The sequence below is a fragment of the Rhinoderma darwinii genome, chromosome 5 (assembly GCF_050947455.1).
Source record: "Rhinoderma darwinii isolate aRhiDar2 chromosome 5, aRhiDar2.hap1, whole genome shotgun sequence".
Taxonomy (NCBI): domain Eukaryota; kingdom Metazoa; phylum Chordata; class Amphibia; order Anura; family Rhinodermatidae; genus Rhinoderma; species Rhinoderma darwinii.
Genome location: NC_134691.1, coordinates 299,744,033 through 299,763,516, shown reverse-complemented (window position 1 = coordinate 299,763,516; position 19,484 = coordinate 299,744,033). Strand labels below are relative to the sequence as shown.

The 19,484-nt window shown below is 38.6% G+C and overlaps 1 protein-coding gene across 1 annotated transcript in view; it reads left to right on the top strand.

Moving 5' to 3' along the window:
• ACVR2B (activin A receptor type 2B) overlaps positions 1 to 17,405 on the top strand; it is a 173,183-nt gene extending 155,778 nt beyond the window's left edge. Inside the window, exons 7-11 of the mRNA XM_075827344.1 lie at positions 60 to 208; positions 12,319 to 12,433; positions 12,908 to 13,046; positions 15,206 to 15,336; positions 16,653 to 17,405. Of these exons, the coding sequence (XP_075683459.1) occupies positions 60 to 208; positions 12,319 to 12,433; positions 12,908 to 13,046; positions 15,206 to 15,336; positions 16,653 to 16,847 (729 nt within the window). The 3' untranslated portion in view covers positions 16,848 to 17,405. The remainder of the gene's footprint in view (positions 1 to 59; positions 209 to 12,318; positions 12,434 to 12,907; positions 13,047 to 15,205; positions 15,337 to 16,652) is intronic.
• Positions 17,406 to 19,484: the final 2,079 nt, after the last annotated feature.

Genomic DNA, 19,484 nt, shown 5'->3' with positions numbered 1-19,484 from the left:
GTGGCTGATAAATATGTCTGCAAAGCTTAAATATAATATGTAATTTGTTCATTTTGCAGGGTTCCCTGACAGACTATCTAAAAGGAAACGTCCTAAGCTGGAATGAATTGTGCCACATAGCGGAGACTATGTCTCGAGGTTTGGCGTATTTGCATGAAGATATCCCCCGATGTAAAGGTGACTGCCACAAGCCCGCAATAGCCCACAGGTACAGATCTCCGCTGAGCCCCTATGTACTAACCACATAAACAATGGTCATTTGGATGGAGATACAGGACAGTCATTATTCCTTAGCACAAACCTTTCTATGGATTTTATAGCTCACAAAATAAAATGCAATTTTTACTTACATGAGCTTTAGGTGTGCGTTAGTCAACACTGCTGATTACTGTTAGATTTGCCAGCTGGTCTTATAGCCCACAAGGGCAGTGCCTATGGCAGTGCCTCATTTAAAAAAGAACATACCAGCAAAGCCCCCTACTGATTGCCCAGGTGTTTGCAATCAGCTCGGGACCAATGCCAAAAATCTGCTCTGAATGGATGTGCCTGGCTGCCAGTTCTGCACCATAATCTCTAGTTTTATACCTGGAAAAGTTTTGCCACAAAATGCAGAATAGTCAAGTCAGAAGTAAGGATCCTATTGGGGAATATGACTCCCCCCAATAAATGTCAATCACTACATATGTTTATTATTTGAAACGGCAATCATAATCTTTCAATTGCAACAACTTTTGCAAGCAGCAATTAGGTTACCAATATGATTGGATGTTCGTTTTTGGAACTACATTATACAGCAGTAATGCAAACAAAGAGGGAAAAACACGTTGCCCCGTTATTTTTCCAGGAATAAGTCTCGTAAGCCAAAAACGGTCTATATTTTCACCTATGAATAAAAACTAAAAAGGAGCTGATACCTCTTGGTAACTGTGTATGTATGATAGATATTTAATATAAGGGTCTATTCATACTGCGATTGCATGTATGTTCAACGTGGTCCCTGCTCTTATTCTGAAGGCGTCCTTAGACCCCTATGGCCCCAATGGAAGCCAAGGTTTTCTTTTGGTGACCCATGAAAGTTGGGGAGGGCAGATCACAATAAATATTTTATGACTTGTCTAAAAGTGTCCGTCCGGTTGTACGCTGCTGTCCAAACGAACATCGGGCGTGGAGGGACACTTTAAAACATTTTGGTGAGAAAAGCCTTTTTCCCAATAAAAGCTGTCCTGTCATCAGACTATGCTGCTCTATGTAAGGGCAGCATTGTATGGGGACAGGTCCGCTTTCCTATTAGCCAAAATGGCACAAATATTGCACCGTTTGGCTAATATGAGCATTTAAAGCATATACCGGACTAATAGTTATGAGTGCACTGTTTTAATGAGGGGATACAGAGCCAGCAAGAGGGTGGGGGAGGGGAGAGGCAGGGGAGCACTCCCTTTATGAATACGCCGGACTCACACCTATCAATTCGGAGTATTCTTTGAACCGGCGCAATGTTTATGTCCTTTTGGCTAATAAAAGAGCTGACCTGTCCCCATACTATGATCCCCTTATATAGGGCAATATAGTCTTATGAGTGATCCACTTTAATGTTCAAGGCGTGAATGTAAATCTTCACATTTTAGATTTGGGGACTACATAAATGAAGACTTTGAGAATGGGTATAACAATATAATCCAGAATACTATACATACATTTATCTATTTATAAATAAACATTTCCGATGGCTAGCTAAGCGCTTCATGGTTCACAATTCCACTGGTGGTTGGGGGTGTTACATTTTATTTCTTCAAATACAAATCAAATATTGTTCTAGTATCTTTACTTAGAGAATGTTAATGGTTGCGTAGACCCAGATAGGGCTTATTAGTGACCATAAATTCCAGATTCTTTGAGCAGTCTCCTAGTTACCAGCTTGAATTTAAATGTCTCACTTTTTCTTTTATTTCAGAGCCCTAACATTAATTTCCTGAGCTTTATGTTCCCTGCTAATGGCCAAATACTCCAAACTATTAGCCTGTTGTTCATTAGAACAGACCCGAGACATTCATGTGTTTAACTTTTTTTTTTTACCCCTACAAAATACATTATTTTACCATGTTAGTGAAAAAAATGTGTTTCTAATTTACACATGCCATCTGTCAGGAGTCTTTTAAAGAGACAGCTCGGACAACTCACAGCAGGGAGAGTTGCCGGTTCACACCGCTGCCTACCCATTATCCAAAATATAAATGTTCTGGCGGCTCCTCTGTAATGGCTTTACCAGTGCAGATGGAGTCAGCCTCAAGCTGGGTGAAACTGATTTGCTCTGACTAATGTGTTCTCTGCCAAAGAGTTATGTGACAAATTAGACGCTGCATCCATTCCATGGCTTTCTGCGGGATCATTCCGATCACCTGAGCTACCTACTTTGTCTTACCCAGAAGAGCTACATCTTGTCTGATCGTTATCTTCCTTCCTAGCTCAGTTTGTCTTTCTGTCCCTTTCCTATGTGTTCACTATTATTTTGGATAGTATGGAAGAAAAAGAAAATCTGTATACGTTATTGACTATACAATGCAATAATTGTATTGAAATTGCATATTAAGCCCACCAGAACACAGCCTATTTTGGACCAAAGGATGCAGTGATATATAGTTAGTTAGTTAGATAGAGATTATATATATATATATATATATATATATATATATATATATATATATATATATATATATATAATGTATATTTTTTTTATTTTTTTTCATCTCCATGTTCCGATAGGTATAACTTTTTTTCTATTTTTCCATCGCTATCAATGTAGTCATATAAGGGCTTGTTTTTGTTTGTCTTTTGTGGGACAAGACTTTTTATTTTTATTTTATTTCACCAGTTTGGGGTATGTATAATGTATTGCATAACTTTTATTAACTTGTTTGGGGCGAGGTAGGGGGAAAAAAACTGATTCTGACATTGTTTTAAGTTTCGTTTTTACGGAGATCGCTGTGCAGTACAAATTACATAATAACTTTATTCTGTGGGTCGCTATGATCACGGCGATACCAAATGGATCAAGTTTTTTTTTTTGTTTTTTTTAAATGTTTTTTTTGTTTTTTCTGATTTTGCCTAGTAAAATAATTATGTATTTTTTTTTTTAGAAAATAATTTTATTTTCTTTTGCTTCATTCGAAGACCCTTCGCATTTGTATTTTTTTTTTTTTGTCAAGAGCTCTGAGGGTTTGTTTATTTGCAGGACTTGAAAGTTTTCATTGGTACCATTTTGCCGTACATACTATTTTACTTTTTATTCCTATTTTTGGGAGGAGGATGATAAAAAAAAAAACAGCACTTTGTGGGATTTATTATTTTTATTTTTTTTTTTTACACACAGCATTCACCAGGTGGGATAAATATTGTTCATTTTTTTTTGTACGGGTCGTTACGAATGCATTGATACCAAATATTTATGGTTTCTTTTTTATTTTTACACTCTTTTATTTTGGGGGGTGGGGGAGTCTGTGGTGTAAAAAAATTGACTGAAGGATAGATAGATAGATAGATAGATAGATAGATAGATAGATAGATAGATAGATTCCATGTTGCCACTGTCGACATCCTTGTATATTTTTTTTTTTTTTTTTTACAGCACAAGAAATTATGCCATATTGCTAGGATATGCAGTCACTGCCTGACCATTGAGGGTCCGAATGCCAGGACCCTCGCGTTCCCTGGAAAAATTATCTACTAAAAAAATTAGAGTTTTATCTGGTCTGTTCCCAAGAGCTGCCAACTGATCAATTCGAAACAAAATTATAGATTTTGTTTGTTTCGGACCCCAGCTAGGGTTGGCACTTATTAAAATAACTGTGAAGTTAACATTCGGCCTCGTGTAACAAAACATTCTCTGAGAAAATGTGGCCACCTTAAGGGACATTAATTGTTTCAACCATAAGATGGATGTTTATACCCTTATAACCTGACCGTACAGTAAGGGTATGTTCACACGCCAACGCTAAATACGTCTGAAATTACGGAGCTGTTTTCAGGCGAAAACAGCTCCTGAATTTAAGACGTTTTGACAAGTGCACACGTTTTTCGCGGCGTCCATTACGGACATAATTGGAGCTGTTTTTCATTGGAGACATGCACTTCTTTGAGGCGGGCGTCTTTTTACGCGCCGTCTTTTGACAGCGACGCGTAAAAATACACCTCGTCTGCACAGAACACCGTAAGACCCTTTGAATTCATTGGGCAGATGTTTGCAGACTGTTCTGAGCCATTTTTTCAGGCGTAATTCGAGGCCTAAAATGCCTGAATAGGGCGTGTGAACATACCCTTAGAGAAATCTGAAGATGACCATTTAGATTTTACTATTTAATAAATGATCACGATAACCTTGAGAATTGTTAAAATTGTAACGATAATCTAGAAAAAGGAAGATGAGCTGATTGGTTGCGGTCGGCAGCAAGGCTGCTTTTTCTCTGTTTCGATACAGGACGGCCATTGTGCACTCAAGGTCTTCCTGGTAGCATAAAAACCGCTCTGAAGTGAAGCTCCGACTTTGAGCACCTTTAACTTCTAAGGATTTGAATAACTAGTAAATTCCTAAAATAATCTAAGCTAATGGGTCATTCTGATAATAATCTGCCAACGTTGTCTTGGAGAATTAGCAGACTGCATTTACAGCATCCTGTTTAGCGGCAGTGGACTTGCCGTTTCAGGCTTCAGTCTCTGTTAGGACAACCTAACCAAAAACCTCGCACCATAGAAATGGCATGTAGTGGGGTCCCCTATAGCAATAGAACCTAACAACGAACCAAATGGGACATATCCCTTAAGAAAATATTGTACTCAATATAAAAAGCACAAAAAATATCTTTATTAAATATAATGACAAAATAACGCAGTAATAGAAAAAGAGAAATAATACAGCATATACGGAGACATATACAGCAGGGTCAGATGGAAAAGACCATGACCAACAGAATCAACCATATACTAATGATCACTCACACGCTCGAATAATATCCAATAATAACACAAGCCCAGGGGTGTGTAATATAAATCCCACATGTAGCAAATAGAAATGAGAAGGTGGCCTGTACAATATCAGAACCTATACAAAAAAGGGAGGGCAGGATAACATGTGGCAGCATGCATATAATGATAATACGTCAGAGCCAACACAGAAAGGGTGCAGCTAAATCGATATGTATACAATAATACTGACTTTTGGGCTATATTGTCTAACTTTGGCAGCTGCATTTTTCTATAGCTATTTGAGCTACACTATCTCTTGTTATACGTCAATAGCTACACTCTTTTCTTGTGCTGACTCCTATTTAGCAGTATACATATATCTATTTTTTTATACTGCGTTGTCTTTATACGTATTATTGTATATGCTGTATTATTTCTCTTTTTCTATTACTGCGTTATTTTGTCATTATATTTAATAAAGATATTTTTTGTGCTTTTTATATTGAGTACAATATTTTCTTAAGGGATATGTCCCATTTGGTTCGTTGTTAGGTTCTTCAGTCTCTGTTAGGCCTGCAGGACAAGCAATATAGTAAAGAATTTCTCATTAATTTAACGTCCTAAAAATGTTCTAAAGGGAATGTTTGCACGTAGCAAAAAAAAAATGCAGAATTTCCAACCATTTTTTCGGTGTGGAAATTCTGCCGAGTTTTTGCAGGATATTGACATGCTGCTGATTGGGAATCCGCACCACAAGTCAATTTCCGCACTTGTTTTCTGCGTATTTTTTTACGAAGCGTGTGGATAACATTTGCTCAAATCTCATCCACTTCGCTGCTACTGTAAAATGCTGCGGAATTTCAGCGCAGAAAATGCAGTCGGGAAATTCTGCAGTGTTTATGCTACGTGTAAACTTAGAAAGTACCTTCAAACCTGCTGTACGCCCTTAAACGCTATAGTTTTGGGGTGTGGATTAGTAATGAAGAGTCTAACTTGGTGTTGGTCTAACCTACTAAAATACAAATCTGCCAAAGCTTGTGGAAAGCATGAACTACGGCTGCACAGGAAAGAAAATTAAAAACGTATACTTTTAAAGGAAAACTCGGTGAATGTAACCCAATATATCAACTTTATGAACAATCGCTACAAGTCTTACTACTGTCAGGGGTTTTCAGGATGAATTACTGTGGCAACTGCTGACTCAGAATCAGGTTTAGAGTCCACTAAACAAAGCTCCCTTTTAATACAACCTGAGATTATCCATTATTTTACGTCTTGCTCAGCTGTGATAATGAGTCCAGATGCTCCTGTTCTTTTGAGTTTTGCTGCTTTAGCTTTTTTTTTTTTTCTAGTGACTGCATCTTTTCATGCATCGAGACCGCAGTGACACCTTCAGGTCATACATGGACTAAACCTAATAAAAGAGGCTCGGGGTTCTAAAAAAAACCAGTCCATCTGTTATAGCAAAGCGGTATAATGTGCAGTGCCTACTACGTATAGTGTATATCATTGAATTTAAGTGCTACGTTTTACATACCTAGCATGATAGGGTTTCCATTGTGTTAATAAGAGTACATGTATTTGGTCAATGGAAATGGTTGAAGGGCTGTTGAAATTATCATCACCTCTCTTCTGTCTCAATTGACACATTACAGGTCCCTGGAGTGTATTCCTTACCCGACCCCATTTCCTGAATTGCCTTGGCTTGTAAAGACCATAATGCAATTCTCTAATATCAGTTAAAATTACTTCAAATGTGGAGCAATTCTGCATATTGGGGAGATTTTATGAACGCTGTACGCCAGTATTGTGGTGTAAAAAAAGTATCAAGGCATGGGGCATCCCATATTTGCACAATAATTTGCGACTTTTTGCTGGGTTAACAATGCCTTCGGGACTTGGCAAATAGGGCTTAGCGTAAGGAGCAGGGCCACATACAGCCCAACAAATTTACTATAATGTACGCCAGAAACTGGCAAAAATTATAGTGGAAATCTCATAGCTGACATAGATTTCCCTATCTAGCTAACGGACAGCAGAATATGTGACAAATTTATTAAGAGGCTTTCTCTATTATGTAACACCCAACATGTATTCATTTGCTGTCTATTCAATTCTCAGAAAATAAAGCTTAAAAGGTTATTCCCAGAATTCACAATTATCACCTATCCACAGGGTAAGTGACAATTGCCTAATGCTGGCTGCCTTGGACGCTCTACGTGAGCTGTCTTAAGCTTAGCAAGAAGCGGCAATTACCTTTTGCACTTTTTTGTTTTTTAGCGACGGTGGGGGTCTCCGCAACCAAGCAGTATAATGCCCCCAATAACTGCCCTTCATACAGTATAATGCCCCCATAAATTCCCTCCACAGTATAATGCTCCCATGGCTGCCCTCCACACAGTACAATGCCCCTATGGCTGCGCTCCACACAGTATAATGCCCCCATGGTTGCCCTCAACACAGTATAATGCCCCCATAGCTGCCCTCCACATAGTATAATGCCCCCATAGCTGCCCTCCACACAGTATATTGCCCCCATAGCTGGCCTCCACATAGTACAATGCCCCTATAGCTGCCCTCCACATAGTATAATGCCCCCATAGCTGCCCTCCACATAGTATAATGCCCCTGATGCAGATACTGTTGAAATTGGGGAAAAGAAAATCTAAAAAACAGATGCGCAAGATGACTCGCTTAACTGCACTGAATTTCGTTTTTTTAATTATTATTATTATTTTTCTTTGCCCAGCCCTAACATGTATAGATTAATATGTATGATCAATATAAAAAAAACTGGCTCATTATTCTAAAAACTGTACAAAGGACCTGGGACATTCTTTATGGGTGGAAGAAAGACCATTCAGGCATTCATATAGGAAAGGTATCATTACAGTTAATAGTCAAACTGTGGAGTGCCCTTCTCCATGACCACATAAAAAAAAAAAAAAAAGACTGGACTTTTTAACCTAAGTAGCTATGTATTAAATGCAGTATGATAGTTTGAAAATGAGAATAAATGCAATGAAGTGATGACTATTGACTAACTGGGTGTTTTATTTCCCTGGTAGCCGCTCCGTTCCTGGCCGCTGTTGGGTCACATGATCTCCATTCTATCAATTCAAATCCTACAGTGTCTGCTGCAGGGACCGGAAGTACAATTGTATGAGAGCCTCCATGTGCGTCTCATAGACTTGAATTGAGAGACTAACCTCGGGTTCCTACAGCATGAACTGTAGGCTTTGGATTGTCAGAATGGAGATCACGTGACACAATGGCGGCCAGATTTGAACCTACTGCTGGTAAACCAATACACATCACTACATTTAATGTATTCACATTTTCAAGCCAGGGTGGGGAAAAAAATGGTGGGAGTCGTTCTTTTACTATATACCTGTGGAGGTAGTTACGTATTTAGTATAATTGAGGCCCCTCCAGCTGCTCATTCAGTCCATATTACTTCGCATAGGAAGAAAAGTGGCAATCGGCAGCTTTAAGGCAGGAGGTTGGGGGTGTAAATATAATTGGGCTCCTACTTGGAGCACGGCCCGCCCGCCACAAGTACAGGTTTTAAATACTCAATAACTGCTTAACATTAATTTGTGATAAATATCTGATCGATCTGCTAAACCATTACAGGAAACATGGGAATACTATAATCTCATATATTGTGTCAATATAGAGTGGATATTCGTAATGGAAGAGCAGATCTGTCCTATGATTCAAACCATGTGGATACGGCGTGTTTAGCATAAAATTCCAAACCTTTTCTATGTGAGCGCTGTACGCCAATCCCTGCCCTAGGACGGTCGATTGACCAGCCATGTTTCTCGGTTTCTTATGCAGTGTATTGATGTTTTTACATTGCTAAAATCGAGTGAGTACTTTATGCCATCTGGGTCCGGTCTCTACTATGTTTGGAACTATATATGAAGTGCTCCTTGTGTAGCTGCATGTGAATTTGTTCGCATAAATCATTCCCTCTGTAAAATTAGCGCGTTTTTTTTCTGTCATTTTAAACATAATACCAGATTTGTTACTTTAGATGGGAAGAAAATGACTGTACTTGATCATGGAACTAAAACACAGAATATTCACGTTCGTGTACATACAGGAGACTTCATTATTTGGGCAAAAAAGAAAAAAAATGTCAAATGACAGCCAGCAGTAATTGGAAGTTCACAATTATTCTTTTTTTTTTGTTATTAATCTGGGGCATGGACTTGGTGAAACAACTCATGAAATTAATTATGCCTTTTATTCCTAAACTTTTGATATTTAAAAAGACACAAATTGCCGTCGGACCTTTGCAGATATGTTAATAGACGCGGACACAACTGAGGGGACTTAACATATGCAAATCTGAAAAAAAAATGTCAGTCTATAAATTATTCAAAAGAAACAATTCCGGAGAAATGTAGAGTTTTGTTATCTAAGTGTAGTACTCTACTTATCAATACTGTACCATTTTATTTTGCTTCTTACTGTAATCAAAATTAAAAATCATTAAACTGCTGATTTATTTGTAATCTTTTTTTTTTTTACATTTTTTTTTACATTTTATTTTTTATTCGGTTGAAATTTAGTCTGTACAGCTGTTCACTGTGCATTTTATAAAAAATATGAAATATGGTCTACAAAGAAAGTTTGAAAACGTTTTTTTTCAGCTGGCCATATGCTATCAAATATTTAAAGAAAACACTAAACTTGGAATACGTCCCAGAAAACCTTTTTAAAGTGACCCCCTGGTCTCAGTACAAACTTATCACTGTGATGGGGTATATGGAGTAATATTACCTGGTGCCCTCCAGTTGTGCCCCTCTGCCGAGGATCCGCCATTTAAGGTCCTCTCTGTGTTGTCTCGAAATGGCCACAGCACTTCTCAGACTGAGTCTTCGTCACGGATTGGACAGAACTGGTCACATGAGCAGTTCTGGCCTATCCAAGAACAGCGGGAGTGTCTCAGACTCGTAGTCTAAGAATCACTGCTGTCAACTGGAGTGCACCAGGTAATATTATTCCATATACACCATCATATTTAAAATGTTGTCCCAGAATCGGAGGGTCGCTTTAAAGTCTAAAAGCCTAATGGATGACCATTAATTTGGCCATAGTAATTGTAGGAAAACCAATACCCCCATGAACACATTACATTGCATTTACAATGAAAGACGGGCAGAGACATTATAGAGACCATAGTATCTAACATATTTAATGCATTTTGTGTGGCAGTCTTCTGCCAGTGGTGTACCTACAATGGAGGCAAGCCACACAACTGCTATTGCTTGTGCTGAGAGGGGGCCCGGCATTGAACTGCTTCCCATTACACCAGTCATCAATTTCCTGCGCCCTCCAATAGCACAGAGATCTACTTCAATAGTAGTTCTATAAATGTAAATGCAGTTAGCTCCCCCTAGTGGTAGCCTAATGCAGCTAGTTTTATAATGTAATTGTGTATTTACACAGTCATGTCAACTTCATGACTGTGTAAATAGAAGCAAGACAATTGGAGATGCTTTAGTGAAAACCGCAGCTCCGATCCCTATAAAGATATTGTGATATTGGAAATTAATAATACATAAAAAAATAAAATTTATTTAAAACGAAAAGTACAATTGGGGTCGATTTCAGTAATTTTTTTGCAGGCATAAAATTCTGCCTGGAAAAATCAGCTCCGCTTTTTTTGAAGTGGTTTTGCACCACACGCGGTTTTTGCCGTTTATTTCCATCTCCCATTGATTTCAATAGTGTTTTTGAGGCGGAAAATGCCTCAAAACAGGGCATGTCTCTTCTTTTTCCCGCAAGCGTTTTTTTTTGCTTGCGGTAAAAAAAACACCTCCACCTCCCATTGAGATCAATGGGAGTCCATTTCGGCTGTTTTTTGCCGCAGTTTCTTCTGCAAAAACCGCAGCAAAAAAACTCAGTGTGAACAGGGCCTAAAGGTGCTGGCCATTCTGTGTTGCTACGTAGCCCTGTGGTCTTGACCATTTCCATTGAATCATGTTTTTATCAGGATTTCAGCACAGACCAGTGTGCATTCTATATATTTATTGCAGTTTTCAGTCTCGCACTGCACGACACTCCTTCAAACTGTATTTACTTGGTTAATTATCACGTTTAGCCCGATCTTTCTCTCATCAGAATTGTTACTACAGGGACTGGCTGTCAGATTTAAATGTATAGCATTCAAGTCACTACCATCTGCTCGGCCGGTAATTAAATTAAAACCATATGTAAAATAGTAACAACGCATCAAACAACGTTTAAAGATATCTGAGTAGAAAAGACTAAGGGTGGTTTTACACGGTCAGATTTCCTGGCCAGCAATGAGTGGCGATCGATGATACAGCACGTCAATTGGCGTTCCATTTACATAAAACAATAGTCTGTATGGGAACAAACGAACGAACGAACGAACGAACGAACGAACTCGTTAATAATACGATTGTTGGTTCCCATAAGTTTTGCACCATGTTAGCAGCACAATACCGTTTACACGGGAGGATGGTAAGATGTGCTGCTGACCGGCAACCGTGTTTTTTTACCACACAAAAGATGCGACCAGCCAACGAACGAGCCTTTGCTCGATCATCGATTGATTACTGCCTTGGTTACAAAGGGCAGTGATCAAGAACGAGCGATCACACGAGCGTTCATTTGCATGATCATTGGCCTGTGTAAGGCTGGGTTCACACCGTTTTTTGCGTGCAGAAAATCTGCCTCAAAATTCCGTTTGGAATTTTTAAGCAGATTTTACTTTGCCTGCATGCCGATTTTCGCTGAGTTTTTCGCCCGTGGCCATTGAGCGCCGCGGGCAAAAAATGCCGCGAAATACCCTTCTTCTGCCTCCCATTGATATCAATGGGAAGTCAGAAGCGTAAACGCCCCGAATATAGGGCACGTCCCTTCTTTTTCCTTCAAGACAGTTTTTCCGCTCGCAGGGAAAAAAACGCCTCCGCCTCCCATTGAAATCAATGGGAGGCATTTCGGGACTTTTTTTGCCGCGTTTTCCGATGCAGTTTCCTTGTCAAAAAACTCAGTGTGAACTCCCCCTAAAAGGGTAAGGACGCAAGTAGTGTAAATATTAAGGACATTTTGCAGTGTTTTTTTCACAACATAAATTGACATGTTAGACTGAAATTAAGTAGAGTGGCAATTTCTGCTGTTTTTTTTCACAGTTTGTGGATGAGATTTGTTTTTCCCGCTACACGGTTGTACGTAGCCGTCTAATAACCTGTAGTGGAGTCCGTGCCATAGTAGACACTCTGCCCAAGGAATTGCATTTCAGGATAAATAAATGATATTGCCTTTATTCATTATGTGTTGTGTAATTATTATGCCATCATTTATTTATTTTTTTTATAGGGATTTTAAAAGTAAAAATGTTTTGCTGAGAAATGACTTGACGGCGATCTTGGCAGATTTTGGCTTAGCTGTTCGATTCGAACCTGGAAAGCCTCCTGGAGATACACACGGACAGGTGATTCTACTAAATAATAGTTGGTTTCATCCCTTAGGCCTCTTGCCCACTTCAGTTTTTTTCGTCAGGTTGCTATCCGTTGTTTTAACTGATCGCACACTGACCCAATCATTTCAATGGGTTCATGCACACTTCCGTTGTTTTAACGGAACCGCGCCGCCGTTCCGTCAAAAATAGGGCAGGTCCTACTCCTGTCTGTTTTTGATGGAACAGTTTCAGCCTTTGCATTGATTTGGTCTGTGAAACAACGGGCTGCACACTGAAACCATCCATGTGCGGTATGTGATTGACGGAACCGTCAGCGGCCGACGGAAGTGTGCATGAGGCCTTACTGTAAAGTGAGTAATTCTGAGTACAGGTGTATATAAGGGAATTCCTTCTCTACGTGTCAGCTATACTATATAGGCATTGTTATCTGTAAAGAAGAAAGAGTATTCTCTGGTCTAATGCTGAATAAACTGTTTATACCCGCAGGTTGGCACCAGGCGGTATATGGCTCCAGAGGTGCTGGAGGGAGCAATTAACTTCCAACGAGATTCTTTTCTCAGGATAGACATGTATGCTATGGGACTTGTGCTCTGGGAAGTTGTCGCCAGGTGTACAGCGGCTGACGGTGAGTCTTTGGGTCCCTCTAGGGGCCGTGTGCGGATCAAGGCTTTCTAGTGATTCTCCACTGCCATTCTTTCAGTCTAATTTATTAGCATTTTGCTTCTGGTCATTTGAATAGCCGGATTTTCAGCATATTTATTGTATAATGAAAAGCTACTAAAAAAAATTCTATATCCGTTCCTCACAGTTTTCAATATCTCTGCTTTCTGTCATTCAATGCGAACGTATTATTTTTATTTACCCTGGTCATATGACGGACACACAGGAACTTTTCATTACACAATGAATTGACTGAAAGCGGAATATGTTTTTAATGACATTAACTTATATGTACGTTGTAAATGCGTCAGTCATTTCATCGGACTTGTTATAATATTGCAATGTATCATTAGGACTGCAGTCTGTGCCATTAATAGTGTTGGGATATGAACAAATCTGAGAGCCAGTAGTAATAATTGGCTTGTGTAAATACTTAAAATGAGAAAAATGAACATTGGTCTTTCATACCTAAAAATGTCAATGTGTTAAATGCAAAGGGTCGCCCTCTGAACTTTTTCTAATGAACAGCATTGCTAGTATGATTATATTTGCATTTCAAACCGGTTCTAGTGCATCCAGTTGGAAATATGTAAACTTCCATTTTATTTTTAACAAATTTGGGTATTAACCCCTTCCTGCTATACCCAGTACAAGAATATTGCGTACATGTACGTAGGGGGAAACAGTATATTACCGATTCCCCACGTACATGATAGTCGGTTCTCCGTGCGACTGTGGCTGTCATTGACAGCCACTTTGTCGTGGCAACTCCATTTAATCATAGTTATGCTCTAGCAGGCTGCCTGTCCATTGTATTTGGACAGGCAGCAATGCAATGTAGCAGGATATTACACAGAAGGTAAAAATAAATGTATAAAAGTTAGTCCCCTAATGGGACTATAAAATGAAAAAGATTTTGAAATAAATTTGAATAGATGCATTTAAAAAAAAAACATATATATTAAACACTAACTTGTATGTACCCCGAAATGATGCCTAAAACAAACAAATCTGCAACTTGTAAATAAACAAGGCCTCAAATAGCGACATAATAATAACGTTTTATAGCTGACGGGAAAGCAAAAACAGAAAAAGTCTTTCTGTCTTTAATGCCAAAGTGCCCTTTATCCTTGACCTTTAACATATAGAGTCCTCTTAAAGGGAACCTGTCAATGCAACTTTATCTAACAAAGTGGGTAATACCATCAACTTTCCATTAGTCAAATATTCAGTACACACAACAAGGCTGTAATATGACATTGTGTGCTCATGGGTTTGTTTTTTCCCCCCGGTATTGGATTCTAATTAGAGATGGAGTTCAAAAGAAAACTTTATACTTCACATTGCTTTTGGATTCAATTATTATTAAAGGGTTATTCCCAACTCAGACATTTATGGTGTGTCCACAGGATATCCACAGCTTTTTCTGTAGCTTCCATAGAAATTAACGGAGAGGGCTGCAATTCTTCTTCTGGAAGGCGAGTGCCCAGAGGCCACCTCGGTGGGCAAGCTGGGGGACCCCTGTACTGGAGATAGATGCAGGTCCTTTCCCTGGGCACCCGCACCTATCAGGCATTTGACATATCCTGTGTAGATGCCGTAAATAAATGTCTGACTTGAGAAATAACCATTTACAGGGGTTTTCTGGATTATTTTTTATTTATTTAGCGCTCTTATTCATGAATAATAAGAGGGCTTTTTCAATTACTTGTTTTAAATAAAAAAAGACCTGTGCGTGTTCCTCCCCCGTTGTTACGGTCTTTGTGCAATGCATGGGTACATTGCAGAGTGTGTCCCCGCCCTGTTTGCTGGAGAGACTGATGTTTGGACCTAAGCGCCGCTGCGATGTTTTCATACGTTTGCGCTCTGGTCAGCGGTCACTGTAGGGAGGGACGGAAGGAGTTTTTTTTGGGGGGGTTTAGGGTTTGTTTTTATACAAGTAGTTTAAAAAGCCCTAATACGTGAATAAGAGGGATAAATTGGAAAAAAAAAAAAAACGAATAGAAAATCCCTGACAACCCTTTGCTACATTGGAATGAAAAAATCACAATAGTATCCCTTTTTTTTCTTGTATAATTCATAGCAGTTGTAGTTTACGGTTTATACGTATTTGGATTTCTACAGGGCCTGTTGATGAGTATATGTTGCCATTTGAAGAGGAGATTGGTCAGCATCCATCATTAGAAGATCTGCAGGAAGTAGTAGTTCACAAGAAGATGCGTCCTTCATTCAAAGAACACTGGTTGAAACACCCCGTAAGTTTTTGTTTACTGTTCACAGAAAATGAATGTGCAAATTTAGATGTTCTAAAAAAAACTTTAAAATATTTAGGCCGGGACCGTAAATAGCTTCATAAAGATACCAAATTTTTGTACGGTTACAAACACTTTTCTTTAGCAAGATTTTATCTTTCTAAAGAAAAGTGTGTGCATCATATATGCCAGAATCCCCTGACCAATTCCAAATGTCTATCAGTGTGTTTGGTGCAACTTTCTAAATACTTTATATTAAAAATTATTTTTACTTTTTGAAATGCTGCTGCTTTGTATCCTGTATACAGAGCAGCTGAAACCTGAGTCTGTCAGGTCAGCGGCACTGACGGGTTCAGTGTCAGCGGGTCCACCTGTTATTGATCGCATCTAAGTTAGGAACTTAGATGTGATCAGCAACAGCTCGATCCTGCATGTCCGAGACCTGCACGACCCCGGTCATTAAACCCGTCAGTCTCACTGACAGGATGGATAGAGGTTTCAGCGCTAGATTCAGCTACTCTGTAAACAGGCTACAAAGCAGCTGAATCTCAAAAAGTTAAAATAATTTTTAATAAAAAGTATTTAGAAAGTTGCACCAAACACACTGCTAGACATTTTTTTTTTCAGAAGTGTAAAAAGCCTTCAATTGCCCAGACCACCATAGAAGCAGACATTAAGCCTCTCCACTTCACTAGAACACAAGAATCATTGGCTTTAACCTCTCCGTTGCCCTAAACCTCCTGGGCTGGTGGCATTGAACGCTCCACTACCTTGAAAAAAAAGGGGTTGGTTTTTTTCCCCCAGAAATAGTGCCCCTCATCTCGGTGGGCTGTGTCTGGCGTTGTACCTCAGTCCTGTTCACTTAAATGCATTACCTGAAAGACCAGGCACAGGCCTTAGATAGGAGTTGGAGCTGTTTTTTGTTTTTTTTTCTTTAAAAAGGCAGACCCTCCTTTCTAATCCCTGAAAAAACGCTTTAAGACTACATTTTTGTGTGTCAATTCTCCACTCCAAGCGATCTTTTAACTGCTGACCAAAACTATAACGGTGCAAATTTTGTTGCAGAAACTTTCTGCGACTGAAAAAAGTTTTATTCATCTGAATGGAACTTGCAGAAATCCGTGCACCTGCTGCAAAAACAACTGCATTAAGATAAATTAAACCGATTTTTTTTTTTAGTCGCAGAATTTTTTTGCAACAAAATCTGACGCGTGTGACTGCACCCTAACACATTCTGGAGTTTGTACATGTTTTCTGTAATATGACAGAAATGGCTGACTAGGTTTGGAATAATTCATTTCAATATTTTTTGTTGTCAGGGTTTGGCACAGTTGTGTGTCACCATTGAAGAGTGCTGGGACCATGATGCAGAGGCACGGCTCTCTGCTGGATGTGTTGAGGAGCGTATTTCTCAGATCCGCAAATTAGTGAACGGCACTACCTCGGACTGCCTTGTTTCCATAGTTACATCGGTCACCAACGTGGACTTGCCACCCAAAGAGTCCAGTATTTGAGTCGTTTGTTACATTTGTCTTTCCAGACTCACCTTTTAAAACACTGAAGAAAAATCACAAAAAAAATCATATATAAACTATAAAAAAAAACATACACGCATACACAAACCCATGAATGCAGCTGCTATTTTATCTTGACTTTTTATTATTATCTTTTTTATTTTTAATATCTGGTTTCTTGTGGGGGGTGGGTGGTTTGGATCAATTTTACCAGCACGTTGTTTTATTGTATATTAAAAGAAAAACAGGGAAAAAAAAATGAACATCTCAGCAAGCATTCAGGTGCCGACTTTTGAATGCAGAAAGGTGAAGGTACTTCAGAACCTCAACAAACTACTTTTTAGATACACTATGTTGGTTTCTCTTATTGTGCGACCTACTCAAACGAGGACTCGCAGGAGACCACCTACAAAAATGCTGCAAACTTTGTAGTAAGCTGAAGACTGTTACATAAGATACACCTTCCACCAACAGGAATATTTTTCAACAACCGTAATTACTTCTGTTATAACTTCTGGATATCTCGCTCCAAAAAACATCTGTTGTGTCTTTTGCGGATTTTAACGGGTGTCTTTGTAACATGTAGAGAAACAAGAAACCGAATGTTCTCTCATTTGAGAGCTAAATATTTAGACGGTTCTATGTGTGGGCAGGGCAGACTGTGGTTGCACTTTGCGTCAATCGGCAAATGATTTATCGCCACAAAGCTACTTCTCAGGTAACTGTTTATCAAAAGGGGAAGGATGCCGTAGGAAATTGGTACAGAGAAAGGAAGGCCTGGTTTTTCACACAGGATAATAAAGTGTGATAATGGCCTACGTTATTTATATGGACAGTTTGATATTCATAAACTTAACTGCCTTTGCAGGGAACTAGAATATTGAATCCATAACTACAGGTCATGGGGTTAGTAGCCATTAAAAGCTTTAACAACCAAACTACTCAGTCAACGTAAGCTAAAGTCCTTTTGTCCAACATCACCGCTCTACCATGAGGTTACCGTAAGGCATTCTTTCTCTGTATCTCAAAGTGGAAACAAGAAAAAATAAAAATAAATCTAGCTTGGTGCATTTTCAGATCCCACTAGATTTGCCAGAGTTTTGCCCAAGTCAGAGAATGTTTCTGATGCTGCTGATTCAATACTTGGATACATTTTTTTTCATCTGCAAAACAAGCAATGTTTTTGAAACACACACACACGTTCAATTTTCATGGCTTCCAAGGTCAACCTCCTCAAGTGCTGGATGACACTGAACTTTTTGCAGTGTGTTTTATCCAACACGTGAAGGGGTTCACTTACAATACAAAAAAAAAAGTTTTTGTTTTTAAAAAAAAAAAAAAAAAAATGTCATGACCATAGACCACCTCAAACCAGAATTACCTCAGAATTTTTTACTTGTATAAGTTTATTATATATTTTTAGTTGTGTTGTCTTGTAGTAAGTATATTTTAATGTTAGTTGGCTTTTCTGACAAGGAAATTTAAAAAAAAAAACAAAACCGCAAAATGAAAAAAAAAATACATTTTCAAAGTCTTTAGGAAGTGCTACATTTTTGTGTTTTTTTTGGGTTTAAAAAAAATATAAAAAATAAATAAAATGTGTATATATATATATATATACTCCATTGTAAATAATTGTACACATTTGTAGATTAACTGCCTACATTAGATAGCTGGGTGTCAATCACACATTTGCTATGGCTGTTTTACACGGACCTTTTCTAATCCAGTAAGCTTGGTTGTGACCTCTCCAGCCCTCAAGTATGGTTTTCCTGTATTTAAATGTAATATACGTGCCCAACTGAGAAGAGAAAAACGGACATGGCTTTATTATGGCCAGGCCATATTGCTCTCCCGTTAGTTCAGTGCTGATTCGGTCAAAGGTGAAGCGGCCTACCAAGAGACATTGGTTGTTAGGCAGTGTGTCACTGATATAGGGTAGTTAGACGGAGCCTATATTAACAACTGGTCCATATCAAATGACCAGCCTTTTCCAGTATTTTACCAAATCAAGATACATCTTGACTGTCCATCCAGATTACAATAAAATAAATACAAATTTCGAAAAATGAAAAAACGGGAGAAACATTTGAAGCAAATTAATATTATGTTTGTTAATGTGCCTTTTTCTTTAGTCACAAACACTTTTAGAAAAGAACGATCCTTTTTGATCTCTTCCTTTTGATTACACGCTGAAATTGTTTGTATGTATTTTCTTATAACACGGAAGGCTTACTGTCCGTTTCACTGAACTTTGCATCAACTGTGTTTCTTTCCTCCCAGCATTAAGTAAGAAGAAAATCTCAAAAGCTTTAATGTATTTAGTGCAAGTGCCATATTTGATAGTCTTCAATAACTGTGTTTGTCTTTGACCTTATAAACCACATATAAGAAGGTTGCTACAAAATGATACAGCATTTTCGGATTTTATAATCTAGACTGCTACAATTTTTATAATTTGATGTACACCATGGCGGCAAGTAATTTCAGAGACATTATTGTGTTCTGGGGCAGAACAGCAACTGCTGGATCACTGAGAATAACCTGCATAGCTGCTCATCTAAGTATTAATGTATGAATTTTCTATCATTTTCAGTGGAACTGATATAAGTTGCAGCTACAATTTCTAATGGAGGT